The 24,056-nt window shown below is 40.1% G+C and overlaps 4 protein-coding genes across 5 annotated transcripts in view; 1 reads left to right on the top strand and 3 right to left on the bottom strand.

Moving 5' to 3' along the window:
• Positions 1-2,081: 2,081 nt before the first annotated feature.
• LOC110065060 (kelch-like protein 26) lies at positions 2,082-4,955 on the bottom strand. The gene is made up of 2 exons (XM_020772171.2): positions 3,921-4,955; positions 2,082-3,718 (listed from the first exon to the last, which is right to left on the bottom strand). Exons 1-2 carry the CDS (start codon positions 4,746-4,748, stop codon positions 2,819-2,821), a joined length of 1,728 nt encoding a protein of 575 aa, XP_020627830.2. The 5' UTR covers positions 4,749-4,955; the 3' UTR covers positions 2,082-2,818.
• A 6,579-nt stretch (positions 4,956-11,534) lies between these two features.
• Positions 11,535-15,085, bottom strand: LOC110065059 (kelch-like protein 12). Its single transcript, XM_020772168.2, has 2 exons — positions 14,032-15,085; positions 11,535-13,207 (listed from the first exon to the last, which is right to left on the bottom strand). The coding sequence occupies exons 1-2, from the start codon at positions 14,857-14,859 to the stop codon at positions 12,308-12,310; spliced, it is 1,728 nt and encodes a 575-aa protein (XP_020627827.2). The 5' UTR covers positions 14,860-15,085; the 3' UTR covers positions 11,535-12,307.
• A 2,357-nt stretch (positions 15,086-17,442) lies between these two features.
• Positions 17,443-20,106, top strand: LOC110064951 (kelch-like protein 15). The gene is made up of 2 exons (XM_020772057.2): positions 17,443-18,567; positions 19,087-20,106. The coding sequence occupies exons 1-2, from the start codon at positions 17,746-17,748 to the stop codon at positions 19,975-19,977; spliced, it is 1,713 nt and encodes a 570-aa protein (XP_020627716.2). The 5' UTR covers positions 17,443-17,745; the 3' UTR covers positions 19,978-20,106.
• A 180-nt stretch (positions 20,107-20,286) lies between these two features.
• Positions 20,287-24,056, bottom strand: part of LOC110065010 (3'-5' RNA helicase YTHDC2-like) — a 31,456-nt gene continuing 27,686 nt past the window's right edge. For both annotated transcript variants that reach the window (XM_089296385.1, XM_089296386.1), the window contains exon 44: positions 20,287-23,617. In XM_089296385.1, coding sequence (XP_089152511.1) covers positions 23,144-23,617 — 474 coding nt within the window. In that variant the 3' untranslated portion in view covers positions 20,287-23,143. The remainder of the gene's footprint in view (positions 23,618-24,056) is intronic.

Below are 24,056 nucleotides of genomic sequence, written 5' to 3'. Positions count from 1 at the left end.
AAGGAATATTTCAAACTTTGTCCCTCCAGAGCCAACATTTGGAGAGCTTACAACATATTTTGCTGTATTGAAATGAGCCTTAAAGAAATTATAAGGACATGATAGACGTATCAAACTGCGAGACGACATGCAGATAACAGCGGAAAGTCCGGAAACATTGCCTTTGACCTCCAAAAAAATTTGCTATAGCACAGCCAAACGGCTTCACTCTACTTAAAATTCATCCTCATAACACAGCGTTAAGTGCCCTTCGGGACCATTGTGAAATAATGAAAGGTCCCTCGCTTCGTTGGGGCTCACCGGGAGCCTGTTCGCAGGCTACAGCATGAGGAGCCGCACTCCGCTATTTTGTTGTCAACACACCGCTGATCACTTGAATCACCTTTTTCAAACCACAGGCAAACCAATGCAGCTCAATGCGGAAAATGCACCACAATGTGTAAAACGGCGGCGGTTGTGACCAAAAAAGCGAAAAAAGTGCTTCATAAGTCTTTCATATGCCAGTTTGGTCTGTTATAATTTTGCAGTATTGTCTTAGAACGCAAGAAGTTGCCCCGAATTGGAAAGTCGCCCGAAATCGAAAAAGTTGCCCAAAAGTTGGCCGAGTATCTTCAGGACAGCTCTACCCGTAGTGCCCACGGGCCAATTACGGGTCAGCAAAAACAAAGCCATATACTAAACAACTTATTAACCTCGAACGTTCGGTCTTTGCGTGAAAATCTCAGACCTCTGCCTTGCCGTATTGACCTCGCTATCGCTCGGTTGGTATATTCCCATAAAAACCTCACTCTCGGTTAATAAGTAGTGAGTCATTTACAATTTTGCCCTCATACTATCTGTTGCATGATCATTAATTGAAAGCCACATGGAGAATGAATCGTCTGCTGCTATTAAAGCGATCCATGTGTATCGAATCGACTCAGAGCGAAACGGCATTGTAGCAAAACCACCGGCGGACCATTGAAGTGATAATGATGCTCACGTAATGAGCTTGGGTTACCTAACCGTGAAAAAAACTAAAAATTTGCAATAAAAACAGACTGACAGTGGTAACTAGAGCCATCAATCATGCACGCGGAGGAAGGAGACAGTGAGCAAAACGGTAGGTCGTGTTCAGATCTGGAAGGTCACCACGAGTTCGTTATCGCGTGGATTTGTATTTCTTGTAAGGTTAATAGGTACATTGAAACTTAGGCATTAATTTTTATTAGCAGCTGCTTGTAAAAAATTGAGATGTTTGCTTTGTATGATGACAGGAGACCATAATCTCTTGATGATGATGAAAAGTGCAAAAAAATTAAGGATTTAAGGTCTTAACAAGTTAATTATTAACAGCCACTGAATTGGAGGCTGACAAATGGTCCAAAAATTTACCTGACAAAAAGTTACCCCTCCCCCGCCCCCATCCAGACCATCAAGACTTCGTACTACGTACTGCGTACTGCGGACTGCGGACTGCGGACTGCGGACTGCGGACTGCGGACTGCGGACTGCGGACTGCGGACTGCGGACTGCGGACTGCGGACTGCGGACTGCGGACTGCGGACTGCGGACTGCGGACTGCGGACTGCGGACTGCGGACTGCGGACTGCGGACTGCGGACTGCGGACTGCGGACTGCGGACTGCGGACTGCGGACTGCGGACTACGGGCCGCCGACTGCAGACTGCCGACTGCCGATTGCCGACTACAGACGGGGATAAAGGGTAAAATGAAGACTGCAGACCAAGGGTAAAATGGAGACTGCGGACTATAGACTTTCAGCTCTATCGTGTTTTCAAATATAATTATGAACAAATTCTGCTGAAAATTACGTTTCACGCCAAGAAGCCGAGCTAATGTACAGTCTCCATTTTATAATTTCTTTACGCAAGGCCATCAGTAGATCCTGAATTATTCTCTACCTCCTTAAGCAGTAACTTAAAGTGGAAAGGTCTGCTGTTCATGTAATTTACTTGTTTTTGTGGCTGGGTTTGTGAATTATAGATTATTTTTTTAAAAAATAAATCATTTCATCAAACTGACAATTCTGGTTAAAATGTTATTCCTCGCACACAGTACGTAAAATAGATGGGACTTGCGTGAGGACGGAATAATTGCTGTCGTACACTTTATTTAATGCCTTTAAGATGCATAGGTTTTTACAAAAATGTTCCACGACGTTCAGTATAAACCACGCATTAATATTACACTATTCGTTATGAGAGAATGTACTACATTGCTTACAGACTAAACAGCAGGTCTGTTATCTTTACAGAGCTCGAGTCAAAGCTATTGGAATCAGCGAAAGAGCTTGCAAACTTTCATTTAACAACCTAATACTTCTATACGGCTGCCACTGGGGCATGTGTCACCTCTATTCATTAACTTACATTCCCTGGAAATCAACGAAAGATTAAAGACGGGTGTCGATTTTTTTATGAGAACAAATCTCTTTTTCACCAAAGTTACAGCACTGTATTTCCAACAAACCATGATGGGACCCACCAAGTCTTGCTTGGTGCTTTAAATCCTAAATCTAAACATTTCGTGACACTTGCAACGCCGAGAATTGCCTCGGTTAGGCGAGCCAAAGTGGAAAAAGAAAACTTTCTTAATAAATACATCCTCTAAACTGACGAACATGACCTAATTACAGGTGATGGTAACTTAATCCATCTCACGATACCCTAAAAATATTAAGTTGTACCCATGGATGCTATAAAGAGAAAACGTTATGTAAGCTTCATGTACCTATTATGGTTGTGGTATATTGTTACCGACAATGTAATTAAAAATAAAAAGAACTCAATGTTACTAGCAGCAGCTTTTAGTTCACCTCACTCTGTTTTCAGACTTTCTCGCTTAACTGGCAGATAACACACAACCGCGGTTGTAACAATTTTTGTTAAATTTTCCCACTCACCCAAATGAACAGGATACAGTTCTCCTGGTGGAATTCTAATTCCACTGTCGACTGGAAATTTATTAATGATAAAATACACCCTCCCTTCTATTTCCACTGCACCAAGATTGTTTAGGGGAATGTGTTTTTGTTCCACAACAGACCAAGTGTTATTTTCCTCGTCATAACCTTCAACAGGTGCAGGGTCACCACTTACATTAGCGTTTTCATCAATATATACATTGCCTCCTGCAACATAGAGTTTACTGTTTACCACAAGAAGGCTAGATCCAAAGTGAGGCTTACAGGTAGTTGCTTTTAGTTCCCATTCGTTCTTTACTGGATCAAAGCAGTGTAGCCCTGAATTCTGCACACACCAATTGCCACCTGAATCCAGTTTTACACTTCCATAAAGGACATACACCTTTGAGTGAAGTGCTGTTGCTCCGCTATTGTGAAACCGGTTACCATGATTGCTCCTAATACTAACTTTTGAGAAAGCTTGCCACTGACATTTAGAAAAGCAATACCTTTGAGGAACCTGATTGCAATTAGAATTGATTGCATACACTGTATCCTCTATAATACATAAATTGTTGATTTTACCACTTAAGTGTGGATACTTCTCCCACACACTACCTTCTGTATTATAACGATAAATGTAATGACCAACACCCCATTCAAATCCAGCAACATACAAGTTGTTGCCAGCCGATGCAGCACAGTGACACTGGGTCGCCTCAATTGATGGTATTGTCGATGCTAAAGGTTTCCACGTTTTTGCTTCATTATCAAAATACTGCATGTGAGCCTGAGGTAGAACTGCAATGAGAACCTGAAATAAGAGGAAAGGAAAATCAAATCAGGCTAACTTTAAATATCACAAACGTACTTAATAGGACAATTCAAACAATTAGTCCGTCAGAATTTCTATGAATTTTGATTAAGATAAATGGCAAATTTTCGGAGATGACATCTGTGTATTTAATAGATCGCGCCACTTCGTTAGTTTGGAAAAGTGAAGGCCATTCTCTTACCGGACGAGTTAACCTTGTTTTTGTTTTCTCCAAAGCAAACTTGGGATGACGAAAAGGCATGTAGCTATGGATTAACGCCTCAACTAAATGCTTTTGAATCTCAGAAATTCTTTCCATTTCCTCTGTGTCCAGTTCTTCAATCACAACCCTGATATCCACCAGCCCCAGACGAACAGCTCCGATAACTTTGGCTGCAACGGCCATCCTCTCTTCCTTCTTGTGTTTAATCCACTGCATCACTGATTTGAAGACGAACGTCTCCGAAGGTGCATTGAGGTCATCTCGACTGAGAAGGCTCGATAATTGGTCTGCGCCAATATGGGTTAGAAATGCTTCGCTTTCACAAATATCCTTGAACATCGATGCCATCTTCTTCTCCGCTGCCTCTTGCAAATCTCTCAGACCGTGTCTATCGGCCACTGTGGAAAGCAGACAGTAGTTGTTTAGGTCAAGTCGGAGCTGGATAAATTCCCTCTTCAAGAAATCACAACACTGTTGAACAACGCTTGTAACTTGAAGATGATCAGCTGCGGCGATAAGTTCAAACACGTTTTCCTTGTCGACATGAAGATCTCCAGTGTAGATGGAGTCCATTACCATCTTGAAAGCATCAGGTGAAATGCTTTCATCTTTGAGTTCGATCACTGGCTGGCTCGACTCTTTCATTCCAGCAGTAAACATGGCGTTGAAATAATCGCTATTCGCAGCGAGTACAATGCGATGAGCAGGAAAGATGTATTCACGCACTTTTAAACGGACGTCGATGAATTGACCTTCGTCTCGAAACTGAGCACACTTGAATAAAAGAATCTCGGAATGGGCGACCATCTGTCTTGCAATGCTTGCTTACTGGCGAACTGTAATTGCGACAGAGGGGTCGTTTTTATGCAACAGTGATTTGCAGTTTGAAAAATGCAAATCTTGCAGATCAAGAAATGCAAATTGTACAGAGTTGTTACGTCATCGTCGCGACGAAACTGTCCAAATGCGACAGTACGCTTGCACATCAAAATGAAGCTGAGCAAACTGGATCAGCGTGAAATCACAACATTGTTTAACCATATTTCTCACTTGAAGATGGTCAGCAGTGGCAAGAACTTTAAACGACATGCATGGCCTCAGACAGCATGGCTTGAGCAAAACAAAGGCTCGTAACCGACATTAACATGAAAATGAACAGGGGTGATTCCATTTATTTCTAATTCTTTGAACTTGGGACATTATAGTGCTGAATTAAATCCTTTCGCCTGTACTTTTGAAACAAGATGCTTTATTGATAACCTTAGATTTCAGTAGATTTGTTGAACGCATGGGAAGGGTCTGTGAGTTTTGTGGGTTATATCAATCTTAACTTCCTTTTTACTTTTCAAGTTGAGGCTAAAAGACATCTTTCAAAAGATACAAAAGAGTTACACTGAACTGAGAAGAGATTAGGAGCACTCGATTGGCTGTGCGCTATAACTGAACAGTGCTGAGTATTCTCCTAAAGCTTTAAAATGAGAAATGAAACACTTCTGCACCTTTTCCTTTTTACCTAAAATCAACTAATTTTCTTATTATTGCTAATTTCCACGGTCTATTGGAGGTACAGTGAAACCTCTATTAAACGGACACCCTTGGGACCCTCATTAGTGTCTGCATAATACTGGGTTTCCGGTCAAAACAGGTCCTAATATGTTGTGCAATAATAGTTAATTACTAACCCTTTTGTCACACAGTGTAACACAATTTGAGATCAGAGACTGCTCATAGCACAATGTCTAGTCAGTCGATGCGTCAATCTGCAATAATCACTGAGCTTTAAAACGACATCGCTGAACAGTGTTAAAGGAGTCTCAGTTGAACCTTAAGAGGTAAAATGCCCTTGAAGTGTCCGCTTATGGCAGGTTTTGTACAACAAAATGGCTTAATATTGGTATCCGCGTCCGCTTAACAGAGGTGTCCGCTGAATGCAGGTTTATTACTCGGGCTTCCGTAGGAAAGCCCGAGTCATAAAATGCAAGTGTTTTGGTCGCCAAAAGGGGGGTCATGGTCCCAGGCGTTCCATGCGTAGACCATGGAAACTGGGGATGAGAAACGCGACATTGGTCGCTCTTTGTGACAGAATGCGGTGTTTTGCGAAGAACGTTTTGGCAAGAATCGCGCCTTATACGTTCATCTCACATACAAAGATGTCGATCGTTTTCGGAAAGGGTCAGTCCACGAATTGTATTGCTTGAAAGCCAGCTAGGTAAGCAAAGTTCACGCTCGAAACGTTCTCGTGATATAACAACTAAGCTGATCACGGTATGAGTTCAAACTACGAAAACACCAACAAAAAATAGGCAGTCAATGACTGCATGTGGCTACTGCTGTTATTATTTAGAACACTGCAGTAAAACAAATCATATTGCAATAACATGAGCTAAATACGAAAACGTTTTCGGACTCGTAGCTCATTAAAAACATGCGACTTGTTTCTTGTACCGCGCAAAATATGTCGATCTTCAAATTTGTAAAGATAAGACTTTCGGTAACTTGAATTAAATATCTTGCCTCCAAGTTAGTTGGCTTTCTAGTAGGGTGCAGGAAAAAAAAATTACGTGTGATTTTGGAGGCAAATTGGGCGAGAAAATTAAAACTTCGATTTTTACGGGAAATTGTGCGGGATTTAATATTGACGAACCAACGTCCAAAGGAAAATATGCATTCTAGTGGTTCAAATATATTAAGCAGTCTTAGCAAACGCCAATTCTTTTAGGAACTGAGTGCTAAAGAAAATCAAGTTGCGTGACATGAACTAGACGAGTATGAAACCAAAATAAACAACAAAACAGAATGCCTCACCTTCCCTTATAAATGAGTTCCTTTTTAAAAATACTCCTGCCTTGATTCAATAAAAATGTGTAGCTTGAATATTTCTTCATAAACTGCGTTAAGGGTCGCAAATTCTTGGAAGTTATCCGCAAAAAACACAAATTATGTGCAACGCAATTTGTGCCTTGTCATAGGAGTTTATCATGATTCGTTTTGGCTCTCTGGAAAGGGATTATTCGCTCTCCAAAGGAGATATGACTCTTGAAAAGGGTTTAAGATCGCAACACGGCAAAGATGTTCAGCTGCACCATTTACTCGGATCGTCACGACCGGTAAACGAACTTCGTACAATTTCTGCTAACATGTACAATGTAATCGCCATAAGTTGTAAAAAGACCTGGAAAATTCTTTGCAAACAATTAAGTTCTCCATAAATGCTTAAACAGCTGTACTTTATTCTTGAACCAAAATGGTTTAAACTCACGACTTGCGATTGGATTAGGAACATACTCAACGAAGCAACTTGAATAGTAAATATCTAAGCGGAACTCTTGAGCTAAAATATCCGGATTCTTTTATTTGTTTATATTGTGTCCAATACACGTTTTCGTAAAGTACGATTTGATACTGCGGTACGAAGCCCGAGAAAACGCTCTTAGAGCGTCTAGTTTTACAGTAAATGTGGGAAGAAAATTTAGGGACTCAAGCTGGTGTCCGGTTATTAGAGGGTATCCGCTTAATATGGGGCCCGCTTAATACAGATTTGACTGTACTCCAGTCGAGGAACCAGTCGATCATTAACAACTCCATCTTCTTAGTCTTGTTCGCCCGATTTTTAGTACATGGCATTTTTGAATTTTCCATTCATCAAGTCTAACTCTGGTTAACATTTTAAAATTAAAACTTTTCTACTTGCTAACAGCACGTGTACACAAACAACTGCTAAAAACTCGTTCTACTGCTATACTCTTGAAAATGTCTGATTTCAGTTTGGACATGTTTTCATGGAGAGGCCGACACAAACACTGTCAAACAGTTTTACCGATACTCGTCCAAGTAATAAGGAAAACCCCAAGAGTGAAAAGTCTAAAAATCCCGATTCCGCCTTATGCATTTTTCCAACTGATTTCGCAAAATCTCAGGTTCAAACCGTTCAGTTCTTTCTCGACATCTACACCAAGCTGTAATTAGCAAGAGCACTGTTCACTCATCTCTCACGTTTACTTACCGTGGGCGTGCAATGGTTTCGAGAGTGCCACTGAAGCTCCAACGTTAATCAAGTGCAATGTCAGCTCATTTTGTCAATTAAAATCATTTAGTAACTTGAACGTAGATCAAATATTCGTCAAGCTGGATGATAATACTGCCGTGGGAATTCAAGATTTAACTAGTAAAAAAGTTTTAAAATACGTCTGACCACGTGGACAATAGAACAAAGCCAAATTTGCTGCTCTTTTCCCGACAACACCTTAGACTGGGCAACTATTAACCAAATTCCGTTTGACTAAATAATTGATGCATCGGGCAGAGTGGCTATTGTTCTCGCGACATTTATACTTGCAGCTCAAGAGATTCTAGATCTGTCATATTTCGCGTTATTATTCATGAACGATCAAACAGAACTCAGCTCATTGGTTGCTAAGAACGTATGCTATGCTCCATAGGGAATATCACACAGCTCATTATGCTAGAGTAGGCGGTACAGACAAACAATGAACAGCGGGTGCTATTGTTATCGCTTTTGATTTCAATTCATCATCATTATTCCTTGTGGCCCCCAGTGGGGCATGGGGCCGCTTGATTTCTATTGGATAAGTTTAAGAGGCTGTCTCTGCAAAAACCAACCACTGATTTTACTTCGAAAATTCGATTTTTCTCATAAGCTGGGATTTCGAAGCCCTTACCAAGTCAATCACTAAACTGAGTTTTATTTGATTAAAATTCTAATTGAAGTTTTGTAGGACTGATTTAAGTTCGGTCCGCTCGACACAAGTTGCATGCCTGCCCAAACTGGAAAAATAGCACATATTGCCGGCGCTCTAAAAAAATTAATATTCGCTCAAAAGTCACAATTCTTTTTTTCAACTATAGATATATCATAGCAGTTTGTTTAGCCATGTTGCAATTATAATTCAATGCTGTTCCTTCAAAAGTTAAAAAAAGAATATCTGCCGTTAAATCGAGTTTTGATCCAAACACGAAAATAGCTCTACTTTGAAGGCACGTTTTAAAAATGTGACACCTGTTTGAAACTGCTGGACTACATGAATAGAAAGTATAAATGGCCCTTAATTTAAAACAATAATAAAATTTGTCTGCCCACTAGCGTTTCAAAACTAACGACCGCTTAACGTTCTGGAAATTTTGAAAATATTCCAGTGAGTAACTAACATACTCGCCTTCGTAAAGTGCTCCGATAAATTTACGTAAATCTCTTAGCTGGCTTCAAGATTAAAGTTTTGGTCCTTTATAGCGATCCTTGAAACCCAGGTACGATTAAGACTGCCAGCTTTTCCTTCCAGCAGTAGGTTTGTATACAAGGTACATTTATACGTTTCTCATCTGTGTCGAGCGTGGCGGTCACATACTTCGATGTTCTTTGTATTACTGACCATTGTTTTCCTCGAAGCTGGTTTAATCAGGTAGAGTCCTCTTCAAAGGTTTGTAGAAGCACTCTTTTGGACAACTCTCGGAACATATACATCTATGAGCAGTAAACGGTGATCCGGGATCCAAGGAAGGATTGATAAATGCCACGGCCATTTTGTGTTTACAACAGGTGTTTTAGTTCCCAATCTTCTCGTGAGTATCACGGGAATCATGATGATGAAGAAAAAGAGTACTAAGCAAGGACGGAGTTTCATAAGCTTGGATTCAAGATGGAGACAGGGGAGGGAAAGAACTAGTCTTTCTTGCCTCTCATCTCCTTTCCGATTCTCACGTTTCTGCTCACTTTAGCCTTTAATTTACAAAATTGATATCTTAAGTGAGTTGGAAAATTGATCTCATTCTGTTTTCAAACTTACTCTTTCTTTACTGGCCGATTCTGGCCGATAACACAGTACAGCAGTTTGTGTGGATTTTACCCAAATTGCCCCATTCACGCAAATGAACAGGATACAGCTCTCCTGATGGGATTCTAATCCCACTGCCAACTGGAAATATGTTGATGATGCAATGCACCGTCCCTTCTATTTCCACTACACAAAGATTGTTTTGGGAAATATGTCTTTGTTCAATAACAGACCAAGTGTTGTTTTCCTAATTATAAGCTTCTTCAGGTGCAGGGTTATTCTGCAGAACATCATTGGGGTTAATAAAATCATACCCCCTCTGCAACATAGATTCTGTTGTTTACTACAAAAAAGACTTGAACCAAAGTGAGGTTTACAGGTTGTTGCTTTTACTTTCCATTCGTTCTTTACTGGATCAGAGCAGTGTAGCCCTGCACTTTCCACATTCCAGCACCCGGAATAAGATTTTCCTAGTCTATAAAGTACTTTAGGTTCCATATAAGACGATAAAGTTTGTTCTTACATAAGGATACAGTAAAAACCCACGTGTAAGAACCTAAAGTCTGGCAAAATAGGTTCTTATATTTTGCGTAGTTATTGGCATTTTAGGCTAAGTAGGTTCTTGATTTTTATGAAAGAGATATAGTTGATGATTTATCATTACCAGAAACAAGAAGAAACATAGATTTGGTCCTTAAATGTACAGTATTCATTCACAACTGTACAGAATGTATTTATGTAGTGTTGTCTCTATAACAAGAGTGCATAATTTAACTGTAACCCTTAAATAGGAACCTGCTTGATCTTGGTTGGCGAAACAGGTTCTTATATTTTTGGGTATTAAAATGGAAAATTTCTACCAGCAGGTTCTTAAACCACTAGTTTCTTACAAGCGGGGGTTTTACTCTATTTTTTCTCTCATATGTGATGTTTGAGAGCGACCAGGGGTTGATCCAAATACTGCCAGTAGATGGAATGCACTCTTCGCATTATATCAATAGATTTGCTCTCGCGCTTTTAAGTCACGGATAATGATTATACTGCATTTGACTGTCGAAAGCTTCGCTTCTCGGGCAAATATTTCTTTTCAGAACATCATATTTCCGCGGGGCAACTATCAGCCGATAGTTCCTCGACAGAAACACTTTATTGTTTAAATAGAAATCTCGAGCTCATAATCTAATTGTATAAAAGCTGACGAAATGATCGATCATGTTTGCACATTTTAACGTTCTTGTTTAGAAGTGCGCTCAGGTTCGAGAGGAAGGCATATTCACCAATGCGCAGCTAAAAAAAGGCAGGACCCTTTTTCCTGCTCACCGTATGGTATTAGCTGCTTTCAGTGATTATTTCTACGCCATGTTTACGAATGGAATAAAGGAGACGAACCAGGGAGTTATTGAACTGAGAGATAAAACATGTCCTCAGAAACGTTTAGACAAATAATTGACTAAATTTATGGTGGATACCTTTGCATAAGCAGGAAAAACGTGTTTCAGGTTCTCGCCGCGGCTGATCATCTTCAAGTTACACGCGTTCTTCAAGAGTGTTGCGACTTCTTGAAGAGGAAACTGCTTCAGTTTAAACCTGATGTCCGCTGGTACTGCTGTCTTTGCACAGTTGCCGAAAAGTATGGCCTGAGAGAATTAAGAGAGGCAGCAGAAAACAAGATGGCTTTGAATTACCAGGACATTTGTGAAAGCCATAGAAACGTAGAGAAATTATTCTGGATGAAAATGAAAAGCATCAATTTTAGGGGATAACTGATGTAAGGTACAGTTTGCAATCAAGATTAGAAGAGATGTAGCAGAAAGAATTTTTCTTTATTATTCTCCGTATTTTACAGACTTCTTCACATAGTTCTAAACTAATTTAAACATCCACTAAAGGATCATTTGAAAGTATGTTACTGCGAGTTTAACAGGTACAGCGGTTTTCAATGGGTGTCGAAAAGTAATTGGTGTTGAATTAATACGCTACAGTATTGGCTTAAAACTCGCGCCCATTAATCAGAAGAAAAACTAAACCAATCGTGAAGTTGCTCGCTCGCTCACAAATCCACGCACGTTTTTTCGCCTTCGCCCCAGGTACATGCATTTACTTCGAGTTTTGATCGGTTCATTGGATTGTATGTGTCCTTTGTGACTGGACAGAGTGATTTCCTTGGTTTTGGTTTTACAACACCCGATTGAAAACCGCTCTAAAATGTATACAAATTGAAGTTAGCCTTTCTAAAGAAAGTGCCTTGTTCCAATAGAAACCTGAACTACTAAAGGTTTAATAAATCATGAAAAAAGAGTACCAAGCAAGGAAGGAGCGTCATAAGCTGGATTAAAGATAGAGATAGGAGAGGGGAGGGACGAGAAGTTACTAGTCTTGCTTTCTACGCATCTCCTTCCCGGCTCTTCCTTGTTTTGCTCGCCTCATCCCCTCCTCATTTTGCTTACAATCTTTTTCCTTTGTGCAGTAACTATCGTATTAACGTAACCCTGTGCAAGTTGATTACAAGAAAATTCTTACATGTTTTATATATTTAATGTATAAATTTGATATTAAAAGTGAGTGAAAAAGTCATTTTCACTCTGATTTCAAACTCTCCCTCTTTACTGGCAGATAACACAGAACAGCAGTTTTGTCAATTTTTGCTAAATTTTCATACTCACCCAAATGAACAGGATACAGCTCTCCTGGTGGAATTCTTATGCCACTGTCAACTGGAAAATGTTTTACTATAAAGAAAACCTTCCCTTCTATTTCTACGGCATTAGGGTTGCCTGGGGGAATGTGTTTTTGTTCCACAACAGACCAAGTGTTGTCCTCATAATAAGCTTCTACAAGTGCAGGGTTACCAAGTGGAGAACCATTACTGATGTTAATAGAATCATAACCCCCTGCAACATAGATTCTGTTGTTTACTACAAAAAGACTGGATCCATAGTGAGGTTTACGGGTTTTTGCTTTTTCTTCCCATTCGTTTTTTACTGGATCAAAGCAGTGTAGGCCTGCACTCTGCATACGCCAGCTAACTGAATCTAGTTTAGCACTTCCATAAAGGACATACACCTTTGAGTGAAGTATTGTTACTCCACTATTGTAGAAATGGTAACTAGGATGATTACTCATAATATTTACTTTAGCAAAAGTTTGCCACTGACATTTAGCAAAGCTATACCTTTGAGGAACTTGACTGCAATTAGAACGTATTGCATACATGTAATCGTCTACAATACATAAATTTTTGATTCCACCACACGAGTGTGGCATCTTCTCCCACACATTCCCTTCTGTATTATAACGATAAATGTAATAACCCACACTCCATTCATATCCAGCAACATACAAGTTGTTGCCAGCGGATGCAGCACAGTAACATTCCGTTGCCTCAATTGCTGGTATTGTGGATGCCAAAGGTTTCCACGTTTTTCCTTCAACGCCAAAATACTGCATCTGAGCCCCAGGTAAAACCGCTATAACAACCTGAAACGACAGATAAGGAATTTTAACGATACAAAGATACAAAGAAACTATCAAAACTATCTCGAAACTGAATATGGAACACCGCGTAAAATTCGAAATATATATTTCAAAAATTATCCGTCACGGCTCACGTTCTCCAAACAACGCAGAATTTGACGGCAAAGAAATGTACAAAGAATTATAATACACGTGCGCAGCCATTGTTCTGCTCATTAAATGTTTTGGGACGTTACTGTTGCCGTTGTGGTTTTCTTAAATCTTAAGATGGGAAGTGGGACCGCGAAATCACCGAAAAATTTCTCCTAAAAAAAAACCAGCAAAAAGAAACTTGCGGAAAGCGAACAGCGAAAAAGACACATACGGAGCAAAAAGAAACAAATCTTACACAAAACGACACTGAAACAAAAATTGCCAACACCACCTCTCCTTTAGTCTCATCCGCAGCCGTTATTAGGGTCGTCACGCAGTGCTTCTCCCCCATAGTGGGGGAGAAGCGTTGCGTGACGACCCTAATAACGGCTGCGGAGGAGACGACCCCTCCCTCCCTATCCAAATGAAAATGGTGCATCTCTACCAAATGTGCGTGTATTTTCAGGGACTGGGATCGAGTGACATATACCCAAATGCAAACATTTCTACCGTGACGTAAAATATGAAATCATGTCACGCAGACGAACTTTACGGACTTAACTTCGTGGCAAATTAAAATACATGAATTTTATAGACTGGCATAAATGATAATTCGAAGATGGCATTGTCTCATCGAATCAATCACGTGACTTACTTAGCTTTGTGGACTACATGTACAGTCCAAACTCTCTTACCGGGCTAGTCGATCTTGTTTTTGTTTTCTCCGCAGCAAACTTAAGATTACGAGAAGGCATGAAGTTATAGACTAACGTTTCACACATCAGCGTGTAAACCTCTGGAACTCGTTTCATTTCCTCTGTGTCCAGTTCTTCAATCACAACCCTGATGTCCACCAGCCCCAGACGAACAGCTCCGATAACTTTACCTGCAACTGCCATCCTCTCTTCCTTCTTGTGTTTAATCCACTGCATCACTGATTTGAAGACGAACGTCTCCGAAGGTGCACTGAGGTCATCTCGACTAAGGAGGCTCAATAATTGGTCTGCGCCAATATGGCTCAGGAATTTTTCGCTTTCACAGACATCCACGTACATCGATGCCATCTTATTCTCCGCGGCCTCTTGCAGATCTCTCAGACCGTGTCTGTCGGCCACTGTGGAAAGCAAACAGTAGTTGTGAAGGTCAAGTCGGAGCTCGATAAATTCCCTCTTCAAGAAATCACAGCACTGTTGAACAACGCTTGTAACTTGAAGATGATCAGCTGCAGCAAGAACTTCAAACACGTTTTCCTCGTTGACGCGAAGATCTCCAGTGTAGATGGAGTCCATTACAATCTTAAAAGCATCAGGTGAAATGCTTTCATCCTGCAGTTCGATGACTTCCTGGTTCGACTCTTTCATTCCATCCGTAAACATGGCGTGGAAATAATCGCTATTCGCAGCGAGTACAATGCGATGAGCTGGAAAGATGTCTTCACGTACTTTTAAACGAACGTCGATGAATTGACCTTCGTCTCTAAACTGAGCACACTTGGATAAAAGTATCTCGGAATGGGCGACCATCTTACGCTGTTTTGCTTTACATTTCCAACGCTCGGTCAGTTAGTTAGTGATTGAAATGCAAATTTCGTAGATTGTGGCGTGATCGTCGCGTCTACCCCAAAACTTCACGTGACCCACGTGAGCAATGTCACGAAACTATTTCGGGCAATGGACTAGTACCCAGTCGCTATTAACGTGTTTTCGGGGGAGAGAAGATTGAATACCATGGTGGAATATGGCGCGCGGGACGACATGGTTTATGTTTTTACCCGCCTCTTCCCATACACCCCCCGCGCGCTCCACTCGATCCAGACCGCTTTTCTTAAAACAATCCAATCTGACCCGTGAGTAGCGAGTGGGAACGAGTCTACTTGCGTGAATTCTAACGCTCTTTTCCTTCTCTAGTCTCAACAAAGTGTCTTTTCATGTGTTTCATCGAAGCAAGACCCAGCGAAACGCAGCATGGACGAACTTTTTGATGAATGGAATCTAATTTTTAGTTAGTTACGCAAAAATTCAAAAGGGTTATTAGGTACACGCGTTAGTTTGTCTGCGATGTGAACGCAAATTCTTATTAAATAACTTTTTGCCATGATTTGTAGGAAGGAATTACCTGGAAAAATTTGTTATGAGTTAAGGAATTATTAGTTTCAAAGATTTTAGCGGATAAACAGATGGAAATGAGACAAGTTGAAACTTTATATGCCTTTTTAAATTGTGATTTTAAAGAAGATAACGACATTTTTTACATGTCTCGATGTCGTCAGTCTTGCTCTGCGGATTGTTTCGAAATCCTTGATTCCGCCCCTACTGAATTTCAACTTAAACTAAGGAGGCTATGCATATAAATTGGGAAAAGCCCAATTTAAATCAACAAGTTCATCACGTCAACCTGACACTTACGCTTTATAGGCTTTATATTCTTTCAAACACTTAGTAACTCACTCAAATATGTAATCAATTTTTGTCACTTAATCATAATTAATTATGCATGTTTCGCCTAGTTGTCATATAGTCCTAACGGTTTTTCAAATATTCTGTAACTAAAGATAATGTTAGTAACATCGAAACATGTCTCATAAATTAAGAAATGTCGTAATCTTCTTAAAAATCACGATTCTTTCTGCTGTCTCGACCTTTTTAAATTGCTTTATACGACCTGAAGACCAATACCTCAACTAAGAGCATCACTATCAGTGTTTTCCAAAGTGTACCAAATTATGGTTATTACTAACATTCATCTGATGACACACAGCATAAAGCTCAGGTGGGGGGGGGGGGGGAGGGGGGAGGGGAGGATTGGTTCATGCTACCTCTACATGCATAATTGGCCCAGTTTAAACATCAAACTTGATATATATGTACAGGAGATTAATCCTAAACAGTTCGATTTCTAGACGGTATAACAATTCCCCAGCACATCATACACAGGACCCTAACTGCATGATGACTACTGCAACTCAAGCCTAGAATTTTCAAGATTTGCCTTGGTCATTATCACTATGACAGGTGGCTAAAATCACAGCTACAATAACTCACAGCCGTTTTTGTTTGAATTTTCGTGTCAAGGGCCTTCTGTCACTTCATGTGAAGTTCACTGTTTGACTTGGTGCCGAACAAGAGGCGGATTTAGGAAAGGTGGTTTGGGTGGCTAGCCACCCTCCTTTTGGAGTAGCGAACCATAAAAGTTTGAAAACAGGTTGTGAATATCATGGCAGAAATAAAGGCAAACTCTCTGGACAGGTACCCGATTGAAATTTCTACTTTGTGGCGTTGCTGATATTTCTTCAGTGAAACGGTTTTCAATTAGGTTCTAATTCTCAAATTGCAACAGTTTAGGAATATGCCCCATTGATTCTGCAACCCCAGGATACCAGCCCCCCTCCCCCCCCCCCCCCTGTGAAAAATCCTGTTTCCGCCCCTGCAAACGTCTGTTTGTATTTCTTATGTTTGGAGTATTGATTCAAAAAAGCAGACTATAAATAGTAAATGACTAGACGTATTAATGCCAATGTTGCTGTCTAGAGTAGCACAAATGGAATGATCACGATCTAATTTTGTATAATACATGGGCAACATGAGGTGGCCTTGATAATGTCAGGTTGTTGCTTGAAAACTCCGGCTCTCTCTTTGTCACACAACACTACGCTGGGCGCAGCGTTGCGTGACAGAGAGGGACTACAAAGCTTGATTCCTCTTTGTGCACGAAAGCGTTGTGACACAAGTTCATGTCTTTATCACTGTGTTACACTACAGGCAGTTTCTCGTTAAACGTATGTTGCAACAAAATTAAAAGATGTATAAACGTCCCAGAATAACTTGTTTTAGTTTGATAACGGTTTCACAGTGAAACCAAGTGAAGTGTACCCCTCAAGATGACATTAATGAATTGATTATTTGAATATTGAAACCACTAGTCGTTCCAAGAACACAGCTAATGGGTTTAATGCTCAAAAAATATCAATTTAATATTGATTTTTGAAATGACTAGCGAGTTCAATGTTCACAGAATCAATTCATTATTGCGTTCTTGAAATAGACTGTTCAAAACCTCTCTATTTACACACGCGAGCGAAGCGAGCGCGAAACCCCCCACCCAGCCAGGTCTTCCGTTTTGCGCTGGCGTCCAGTTCTCTCGCGATTCTATCCGCGCGTTCAACGATCGAATAAAAATACGAGAAAATAGAGGGCTGTGAACAGTCTAGTCTTGAAACGACTAGCGAGTTCAATATTCAAATAATCAATGCATTAAAGTAATCTTGAGGGGTACGCTTCACTTGGTTTGACTGTAAACCAATCACAGCGCCCACAATATTTAAATGAATTATCATAATGAAAGTAATAGTTAATACTTCCGTCCTTGGCCGAACGGGAGCTGTCATACTATAGCTGACGAGATGATCGATCATGTTTTCACATTTTAACGTTCTTGTCAAGAAGTGTGCTCAGTTTCGAGAAGAAGGCATATTCACTGATGTACAGCTAAAAGTAGGGAGGACCCTATTTCCTGCTCACCGTATGGTATTAGCTGCTTACAGTGATTATTTCTACGCCATGTTTTCGAATGGAATGAAGGAGACGAACCAGGAAGTTATTGAATTAAGGGATGAAAGCATGTCCTCTGAAACGTTTAAACAAATAATTGACTATATTTATAGTGGATACCTTCGCATAAACAAGGAAAACGTGTTTCAGGTCCTCGCCGCAGCTGATCATCTTCAAGTTACAAGCGTTCTTCAAGAGTGTTGTGACTTCTTGAAGAGGGAAGTTCTTCAGTGTAACCTTGATGTCCGCTGGTACTGCCATATTTGCGCAATTGCCGAAAAGTATGGCCTGAGAGAATTGAGAGAGGCGGCCGAAAGCAAGATGGCTTTGAATTACCATGACATTTGTGAAAGCGAAGAATTCCTGGCCCACCTAAGCGCAGACAAATTATTCAGCCTCCTCAGTCGAGATGACCTCAGTGCACCTTCAGAGACGTTCGTCTTCAAATCAGTAATGCAGTGGATTAAACACAAGAGAGAAAGGATAGCAGTAGCGGCTAAAGTTATCGGAGCTGTTCGTCTGGGGCTGGTGGACATTGAAGTGCTGATCCATGAATTGAATACAAGAGATTTTCAGCGACTTTCAGATATTCACAAGATTCTATTTGACGCGGCAATTTATTTTCACGTGCCATCGCAGGTGCCCAGGTTTGCTGAGAAATCAAAGCCTCGAGCTCCAAGCCAAGTAAGTCCAGCCCATAAATATTTGCAGTATAACACTGTCACGTCACCGGACTATGAATAATTACATAATTTTTAATATATGTTGTTAATTAATTAACTAATTAATTATATAATAAATAAGGTTCCATCCACGCTACGCCTGAGGAATTTGAAAACTGAGGTTTCACTCTGAAGACGCATCAAATGTCCTCCGTCCACACCACACTGGAGAAATTTGAAAACCCAACAATCGCCGGTCACTTTGGATTTGTGTTAGAGGAACCAGACAGGGAAATCACATGATTATTGTGAAGTCATTGTTTTCGAAAAGCTCCGCCATTTGAAAATGTTTCCTTCCACATGGAAACGAAAAGCTGGCATTGTGAAATTCCTCCAGTTTGAAGAGCGTTTTCGAAAAACTCCGTTTTCGTGATGTAGTCTGGATGGCAGGCCTAACTGCAGAAAAAAAGCTGTGTTTTCAAATTCCTCCGGTGTAGTGTGGACGGGGTCTACATGTAAATGTTCCTGTATCTTGTTGCAGGTTCTTGTTGCCATTACTCCTGGATCTCCTGCCAGGTACTTTGATGTTGTAACTAAATGCTGGGAACGTCTGACATCCATGAGCCAACCACAGCTAGCTGGTTTGCAAGCTGGTTACCGCACAGCTGAGCATGTTGGCAGCCACTTGTATGTAGCTGATAACTTCGGTAATTTTCATTGTTATAGCTTGGATCAAAATTTGTGGAGAGAGTTGCCACGCTACCCATGGTTGGTTAACAACTTATGCGCTATAGGTGACTACGTGTATGCTATAGGTGATTACAATCAAGTTCCTCAAAGGTATAGCCTTTCCCAGCGTCGATGGCAACCTATTGCTAAACTAAGTGATTGTAGCGACCATGAAGGTCGTTACTATGCTGGAGCAACAGTATTCAATTCAAAGCTGTATGTAATTTATGGGTGTGCCCAGTTGCATTCACATCAGGATAACAAGATGCTGAACGCAATGCTATATAGTTTTGATCCACAAACAAATCGCTGGGACTTCCTATCAAACACTTGCGAACCTCATTTTGATTCTACACTTTTTGTAGTTAATAACAAATTGTGTGTAGCTGGGGGGTACACGTCTGTCAGAAATAATAAACCCTGTGGTGAGGAAGCCAGTGTTGAGGTGTGTGAAGGAAAGTACATGTACTGGTCAATTGTTCAACAAAACCATATTCCCCGGATCAACATGTACCTTGATGCAATTGATGCAATTGAGGTGGAAGGGAGGGTGTATTTCATCATTAACAAATTCCCAATTGACAGTGGGATTAGAATCTCACCAGGGGAAATGTATCCTGTTCATTTGGGTGAGTGGGAAAATCTGGCACGAGTTGACCAAAATGACCTTCTCTGTTATTTACCAGTGAAGAGGAAACCTTGACAACAAATTGATATTGCATTAATGCTAACACTATCACTATCAGTGTTTTTCAAAGTGTGCCAAATTTTGGTGATTACGTACATTCATCTGATGGTAACTCAGTATAAAGCTTGGGTGGGTGGGGGGGGGGGGGGGAGGGTGGGGAATCGGTTCATTCTGCCTCTTCAGTACATGCATGACTGGGACATTTCAAACATCAAACTTGATATGTACAGGAATTGACTCCAGGTTGAGTTCTGGCAGTATAACAATTCCCCAGCACATCATGCACAGGGCCCACGCTGATAACTACTAACTGCAACTCAAGGATAGAATTTCAAGATTTGCCTTGGTCTTTATCATTATGACAGGCAGCTGAGATCACATGCACAACTTACAGTCATTATTGTTTGAATTTTTGGTGTGAAGGACCTTCTGTGACTACTGTACATGTGAAGTTCATTGTTTGACTTGGTGTCAAGTATTGGTGCCAATCTCGTATGTTTGGGGTATTGATTTAAAAGAGTAAAGACTATACATAGTAAATAACTAGCGGTATTAATGCCAGTGTTGTTGTCTAGGTGGCATAAATTGTATGACCACAATCTAGTTTTGTATAATACATGAGTAATATGAGGTGGCCTTAATAGTTTCAGGGCTGTCACAAAGTTTAAAAGTAGGAGGCTTTTAGCCTTTCTTTTTGGAGCAGATGGTTTTTCCACCTTTTTGTGAAGAATCAGACAAAAAAAATCAGCCCAGTAGCACCCAGCTACTTATAACAACCCTAATGTATATAGATACTATTACAGAGAATATGACTAGTATAGTTGCATCAGTGTTGTTGCTTTGTTGTTAATTCTTTAGAAGTTAAGGAATTTGTGTGTGGAATTTCGTCTAGGTACTTTTAATTTCATAAAATAATGACAATCATGTTTAAAAATCAACCTTTGGTAGTTAAAGTTCCTTTTGGAACAGTTATAATGTAAACTGTTGTGAACTTGATATTGAATTTTTAGCTAGTGCACATTTTAACTGTTACAAACAAAACCAACTTTGGACCATTAACATTTTGAATAGCTTAAAAACCCTGTATGAAGTACTGAAAAGGATTAATTTTTTTCACTTAGGCTATCTATCAAGGTTAAAAATCCTGCTGCAGACCTTGCAGGATGTTATGTAGTGTTGTACTGTAAAAGCTTGAATACTATGCAAAGACATGTATACAGGTATTTTAATTCAACGCTGTGAGGTTAAAGCAGTAAGCTTATGCGACAAGACCAAAGAGCCTTCTGAGAATTCATTGGAATTTTACATATTGGTGTGGAGACAATCTCCATGTTTGTGTTTTCTGTATGTTAAGTATTTGTTTTTCCTCACATGAGATCATTTCTGTAGCTTTCCTTCGACTGTTACATGGTTGTAGGCTGCAAAACTTCACTCTCACTTCACTTTAGCGATAACCCCTGGGGGTATTGAGCTGGAAGCTGGGAAAAAATATGTATGAAACATAGTATGGCTAAAGTGTTTTCACATGTCTGAAGTAAACGAAAATACATGAAACTGTGTTTGCAGTGTCACTATACCTCATACGTACTCAGTACAGGCAACAGTTCTCTGCCTCAGTCTTGTCACATAAGCTTGAGGCTTTTCCCTTACAAGGAAAATTAATTAAAAATAGCTGTATATCTTTAAAATAAAATAGTAGAACTTCACTTAAAGGTGTTTCATCATGGATGATGCACCTTGAATCAATTACAAGTTGACCAATTTTGTTGTTCTTTTTTTTAAGACTGACATTTTAATCTGCCTTCATCTTTCTTAGTTGTAACATTACTTGTTCAATTTTGGTTTATCATTACTTGGCTGGTGTTTTCTACCTTAGATAAAAATTTTATTGGAGTTTTTCCTCCAACCTGACAGTAATTTGAGTAAGAAACAAGTTAAAATATGACAGCTGGTTGTAACTCCAGTGCTATGTTTTCTGCATTAGCAGTATTTAGCAGTAAATCTAGAACTCATAAAGGTCATAGTCTGTTACAAACTCCTTGTGAAAAATATATATTAAACTTAGTTTAAATAAATTTCCTTTTGTAAACTTTTGAATGACCAGTGTACATGTCATTTAAATTTAACTCCCTTACATTGTGGATGATAAACACATCTGACTTGTTCTTCAATCTGAGTTCAACAAAATCGACACGATCACAGAAAATCCCTCACACTCTCTTGAGTATTTGGATCCATTTTCATTAAATCATTCACAACCCATACAAATTAAGCAATGAGACATGCAACTTGACAGTTCTACCACAGTGGGAATGGCAACAAAAAGCAAACACATCTCTAAACAGAAGGATTAATGATTAGCACAAAAGAGTTAATTCTAGAGTGCAGCATTCTGGGATTTCCTCAGGTGGAAAAGTATTGGCGCACAAAGTTTATCAAAGTGTGACATATAGCATATATTATTGTACAAAATTTGCCAAAGGATTCTGATAAGTAAGTTATGGGTTTAGGAAGGAATACATGGTTTTTACTTTGGGATTATTGCTGATGCAGATGGTGTATCATCTTGTCTGTATCACTTTCTTCCTCTGCAACTTTCCAATTTGTGTTCATGTCATTTTTCTCCTTTTATGACGTATCAAACAAAATCAACTACTAACTGATGTGCAAGACAAATATGTCGCAATACTGAACCCTTGAATATGTTAAACACAACACTGAAAATGTAAATAAAATTTCCTGGAGACACATGCTCCATTGAGTGAATACTTCAAATAATAAAAAATTTACCACATTGGGCCCAGATTCTTAAAAGAGGGAACCTTAATATTTTGCAAGGTGGTCTATTTCTGGTTCCTCAGTTAGGCCAAATTCTAGAACAACCCCCCTTACAACGGGACTGCACGTGCACTTCTACTGGACCATGTCGTGGCCACCCACTGTAAGCAAACTTTAAATGATGTAATTGTGGGTCTAAGGAGAATAATTACCAAGGCGGTGAATTTTCCATATTGGTTATCACCACTGTTAGATTGTTCGAGACTAAAAAAACTGTGGTTGAAACAACCACTAGTTATCAGTATTTCAAAGGATCTTTTAGGATTCACATTGGGCTTTGTTGAGGAGGTTTCTTGACAATCACCTTAACAGGTGTAGAATAACCAGTAAGGCATGGTCTACCTTACTTCCTGGCCGGATTAAATGACCCTCTTGTGGTCCGTGGTGGCAGACCCATTGTCCTTATATGAGGTGGCTGCACAATGGCTCCTGGAAACCTGGGACCTGCTGGACGGAACTGAGACTGCAATGCAACCGCATGAGCCCCGAAGGGAACAGCTGGATGTACCGCCATGGGTTGGGCTGCGACAACTTGATGGCGAGGGTAGGGGGCAGTGATGGTGTGACGGGAATGAGCTGAAGGAATGGGGACAGGTATTGGCATGGAAGGGGTGTGGGTAGCATACACCTGTTGCATAGTAGTGTACTGTGCACCTTGCCATTGACCAGGAGAGGGGTGGGGTTCAGGTTGAGACGGTCCAGAAGGCTTGCCTCGTCTGCTCATGCTATTGGCTGCTCTCGGGGTACGCCCACTTAGATTGGTTTGGTCAGCATCCCACAGCTTACAGAGGTCTTCACCAATTTTAGGTTCTAACTCCTAGAATTGAACATACCTGACAGTCAGGAATCTTAAGTGCACAACATAACAAGGTTATAATTATAGGGCTCTTGTCAATGCTCTCCTAATAACTTTGACATGGAAAGTGATTTAAAATTCCCCCTATACTATACAATTTGTCACATTTCTTAGAGTGTTACAGCCGTAACTGAACAGCCCTCACAATGACATGGACACACTGGGTGGGGGCTGTACTGTCACTTGTAAAAGTCTCAATTATCTGAACTCCTCCACTTCCAAGCCAAATGATGAGACTGTCACTGAAAAGACAATCTTTGTATACTGTGTAATGTGAAGCAATTAATACACCTATATGTGCACTGTTATATATCAATTCATATTTTGGTTTGCCACTGTTCTTTTAACACTTTTTTCACAAGTTTTACACATTTTTACTGCTCCAAACTTAAACTTCAAG

The sequence above is a fragment of the Orbicella faveolata genome, unplaced genomic scaffold (genome assembly GCF_042242905.1).
Source record: "Orbicella faveolata isolate gen_17 unplaced genomic scaffold, um_ofav_v1 contig_26, whole genome shotgun sequence".
Classification (NCBI taxonomy): Eukaryota; Metazoa; Cnidaria; class Anthozoa; order Scleractinia; family Merulinidae; genus Orbicella; species Orbicella faveolata.
Note: the sequence above shows the minus strand (reverse complement) of the source record. Positions and strands in the feature narration are given on the sequence as shown.

Bases quoted from the DNA above. Each gene is read 5' to 3' on its own strand.
- LOC110065060 (XM_020772171.2), bottom strand. From the start codon at position 4,748: ATGGTCGCCCATTCCGAGATTCTTTTATTCAAGTGTGCTCAGTTTCGA. The intron at 3,719-3,920 runs GTAAGAGAATGG...CTCTTATTTCAG, and splicing joins AAACAAGGTTAACTCGTCCG to GTTCTCATTGCAGTTCTACC.
- LOC110065059 (XM_020772168.2), bottom strand. From the start codon at position 14,859: ATGGTCGCCCATTCCGAGATACTTTTATCCAAGTGTGCTCAGTTTAGA. The intron at 13,208-14,031 runs GTAAGAGAGTTT...CTGTCGTTTCAG, and splicing joins AAACAAGATCGACTAGCCCG to GTTGTTATAGCGGTTTTACC.
- LOC110064951 (XM_020772057.2), top strand. From the start codon at position 17,746: ATGTTTTCACATTTTAACGTTCTTGTCAAGAAGTGTGCTCAGTTTCGA. The intron at 18,568-19,086 runs GTAAGTCCAGCC...ATCTTGTTGCAG, and splicing joins AGCCTCGAGCTCCAAGCCAA to GTTCTTGTTGCCATTACTCC.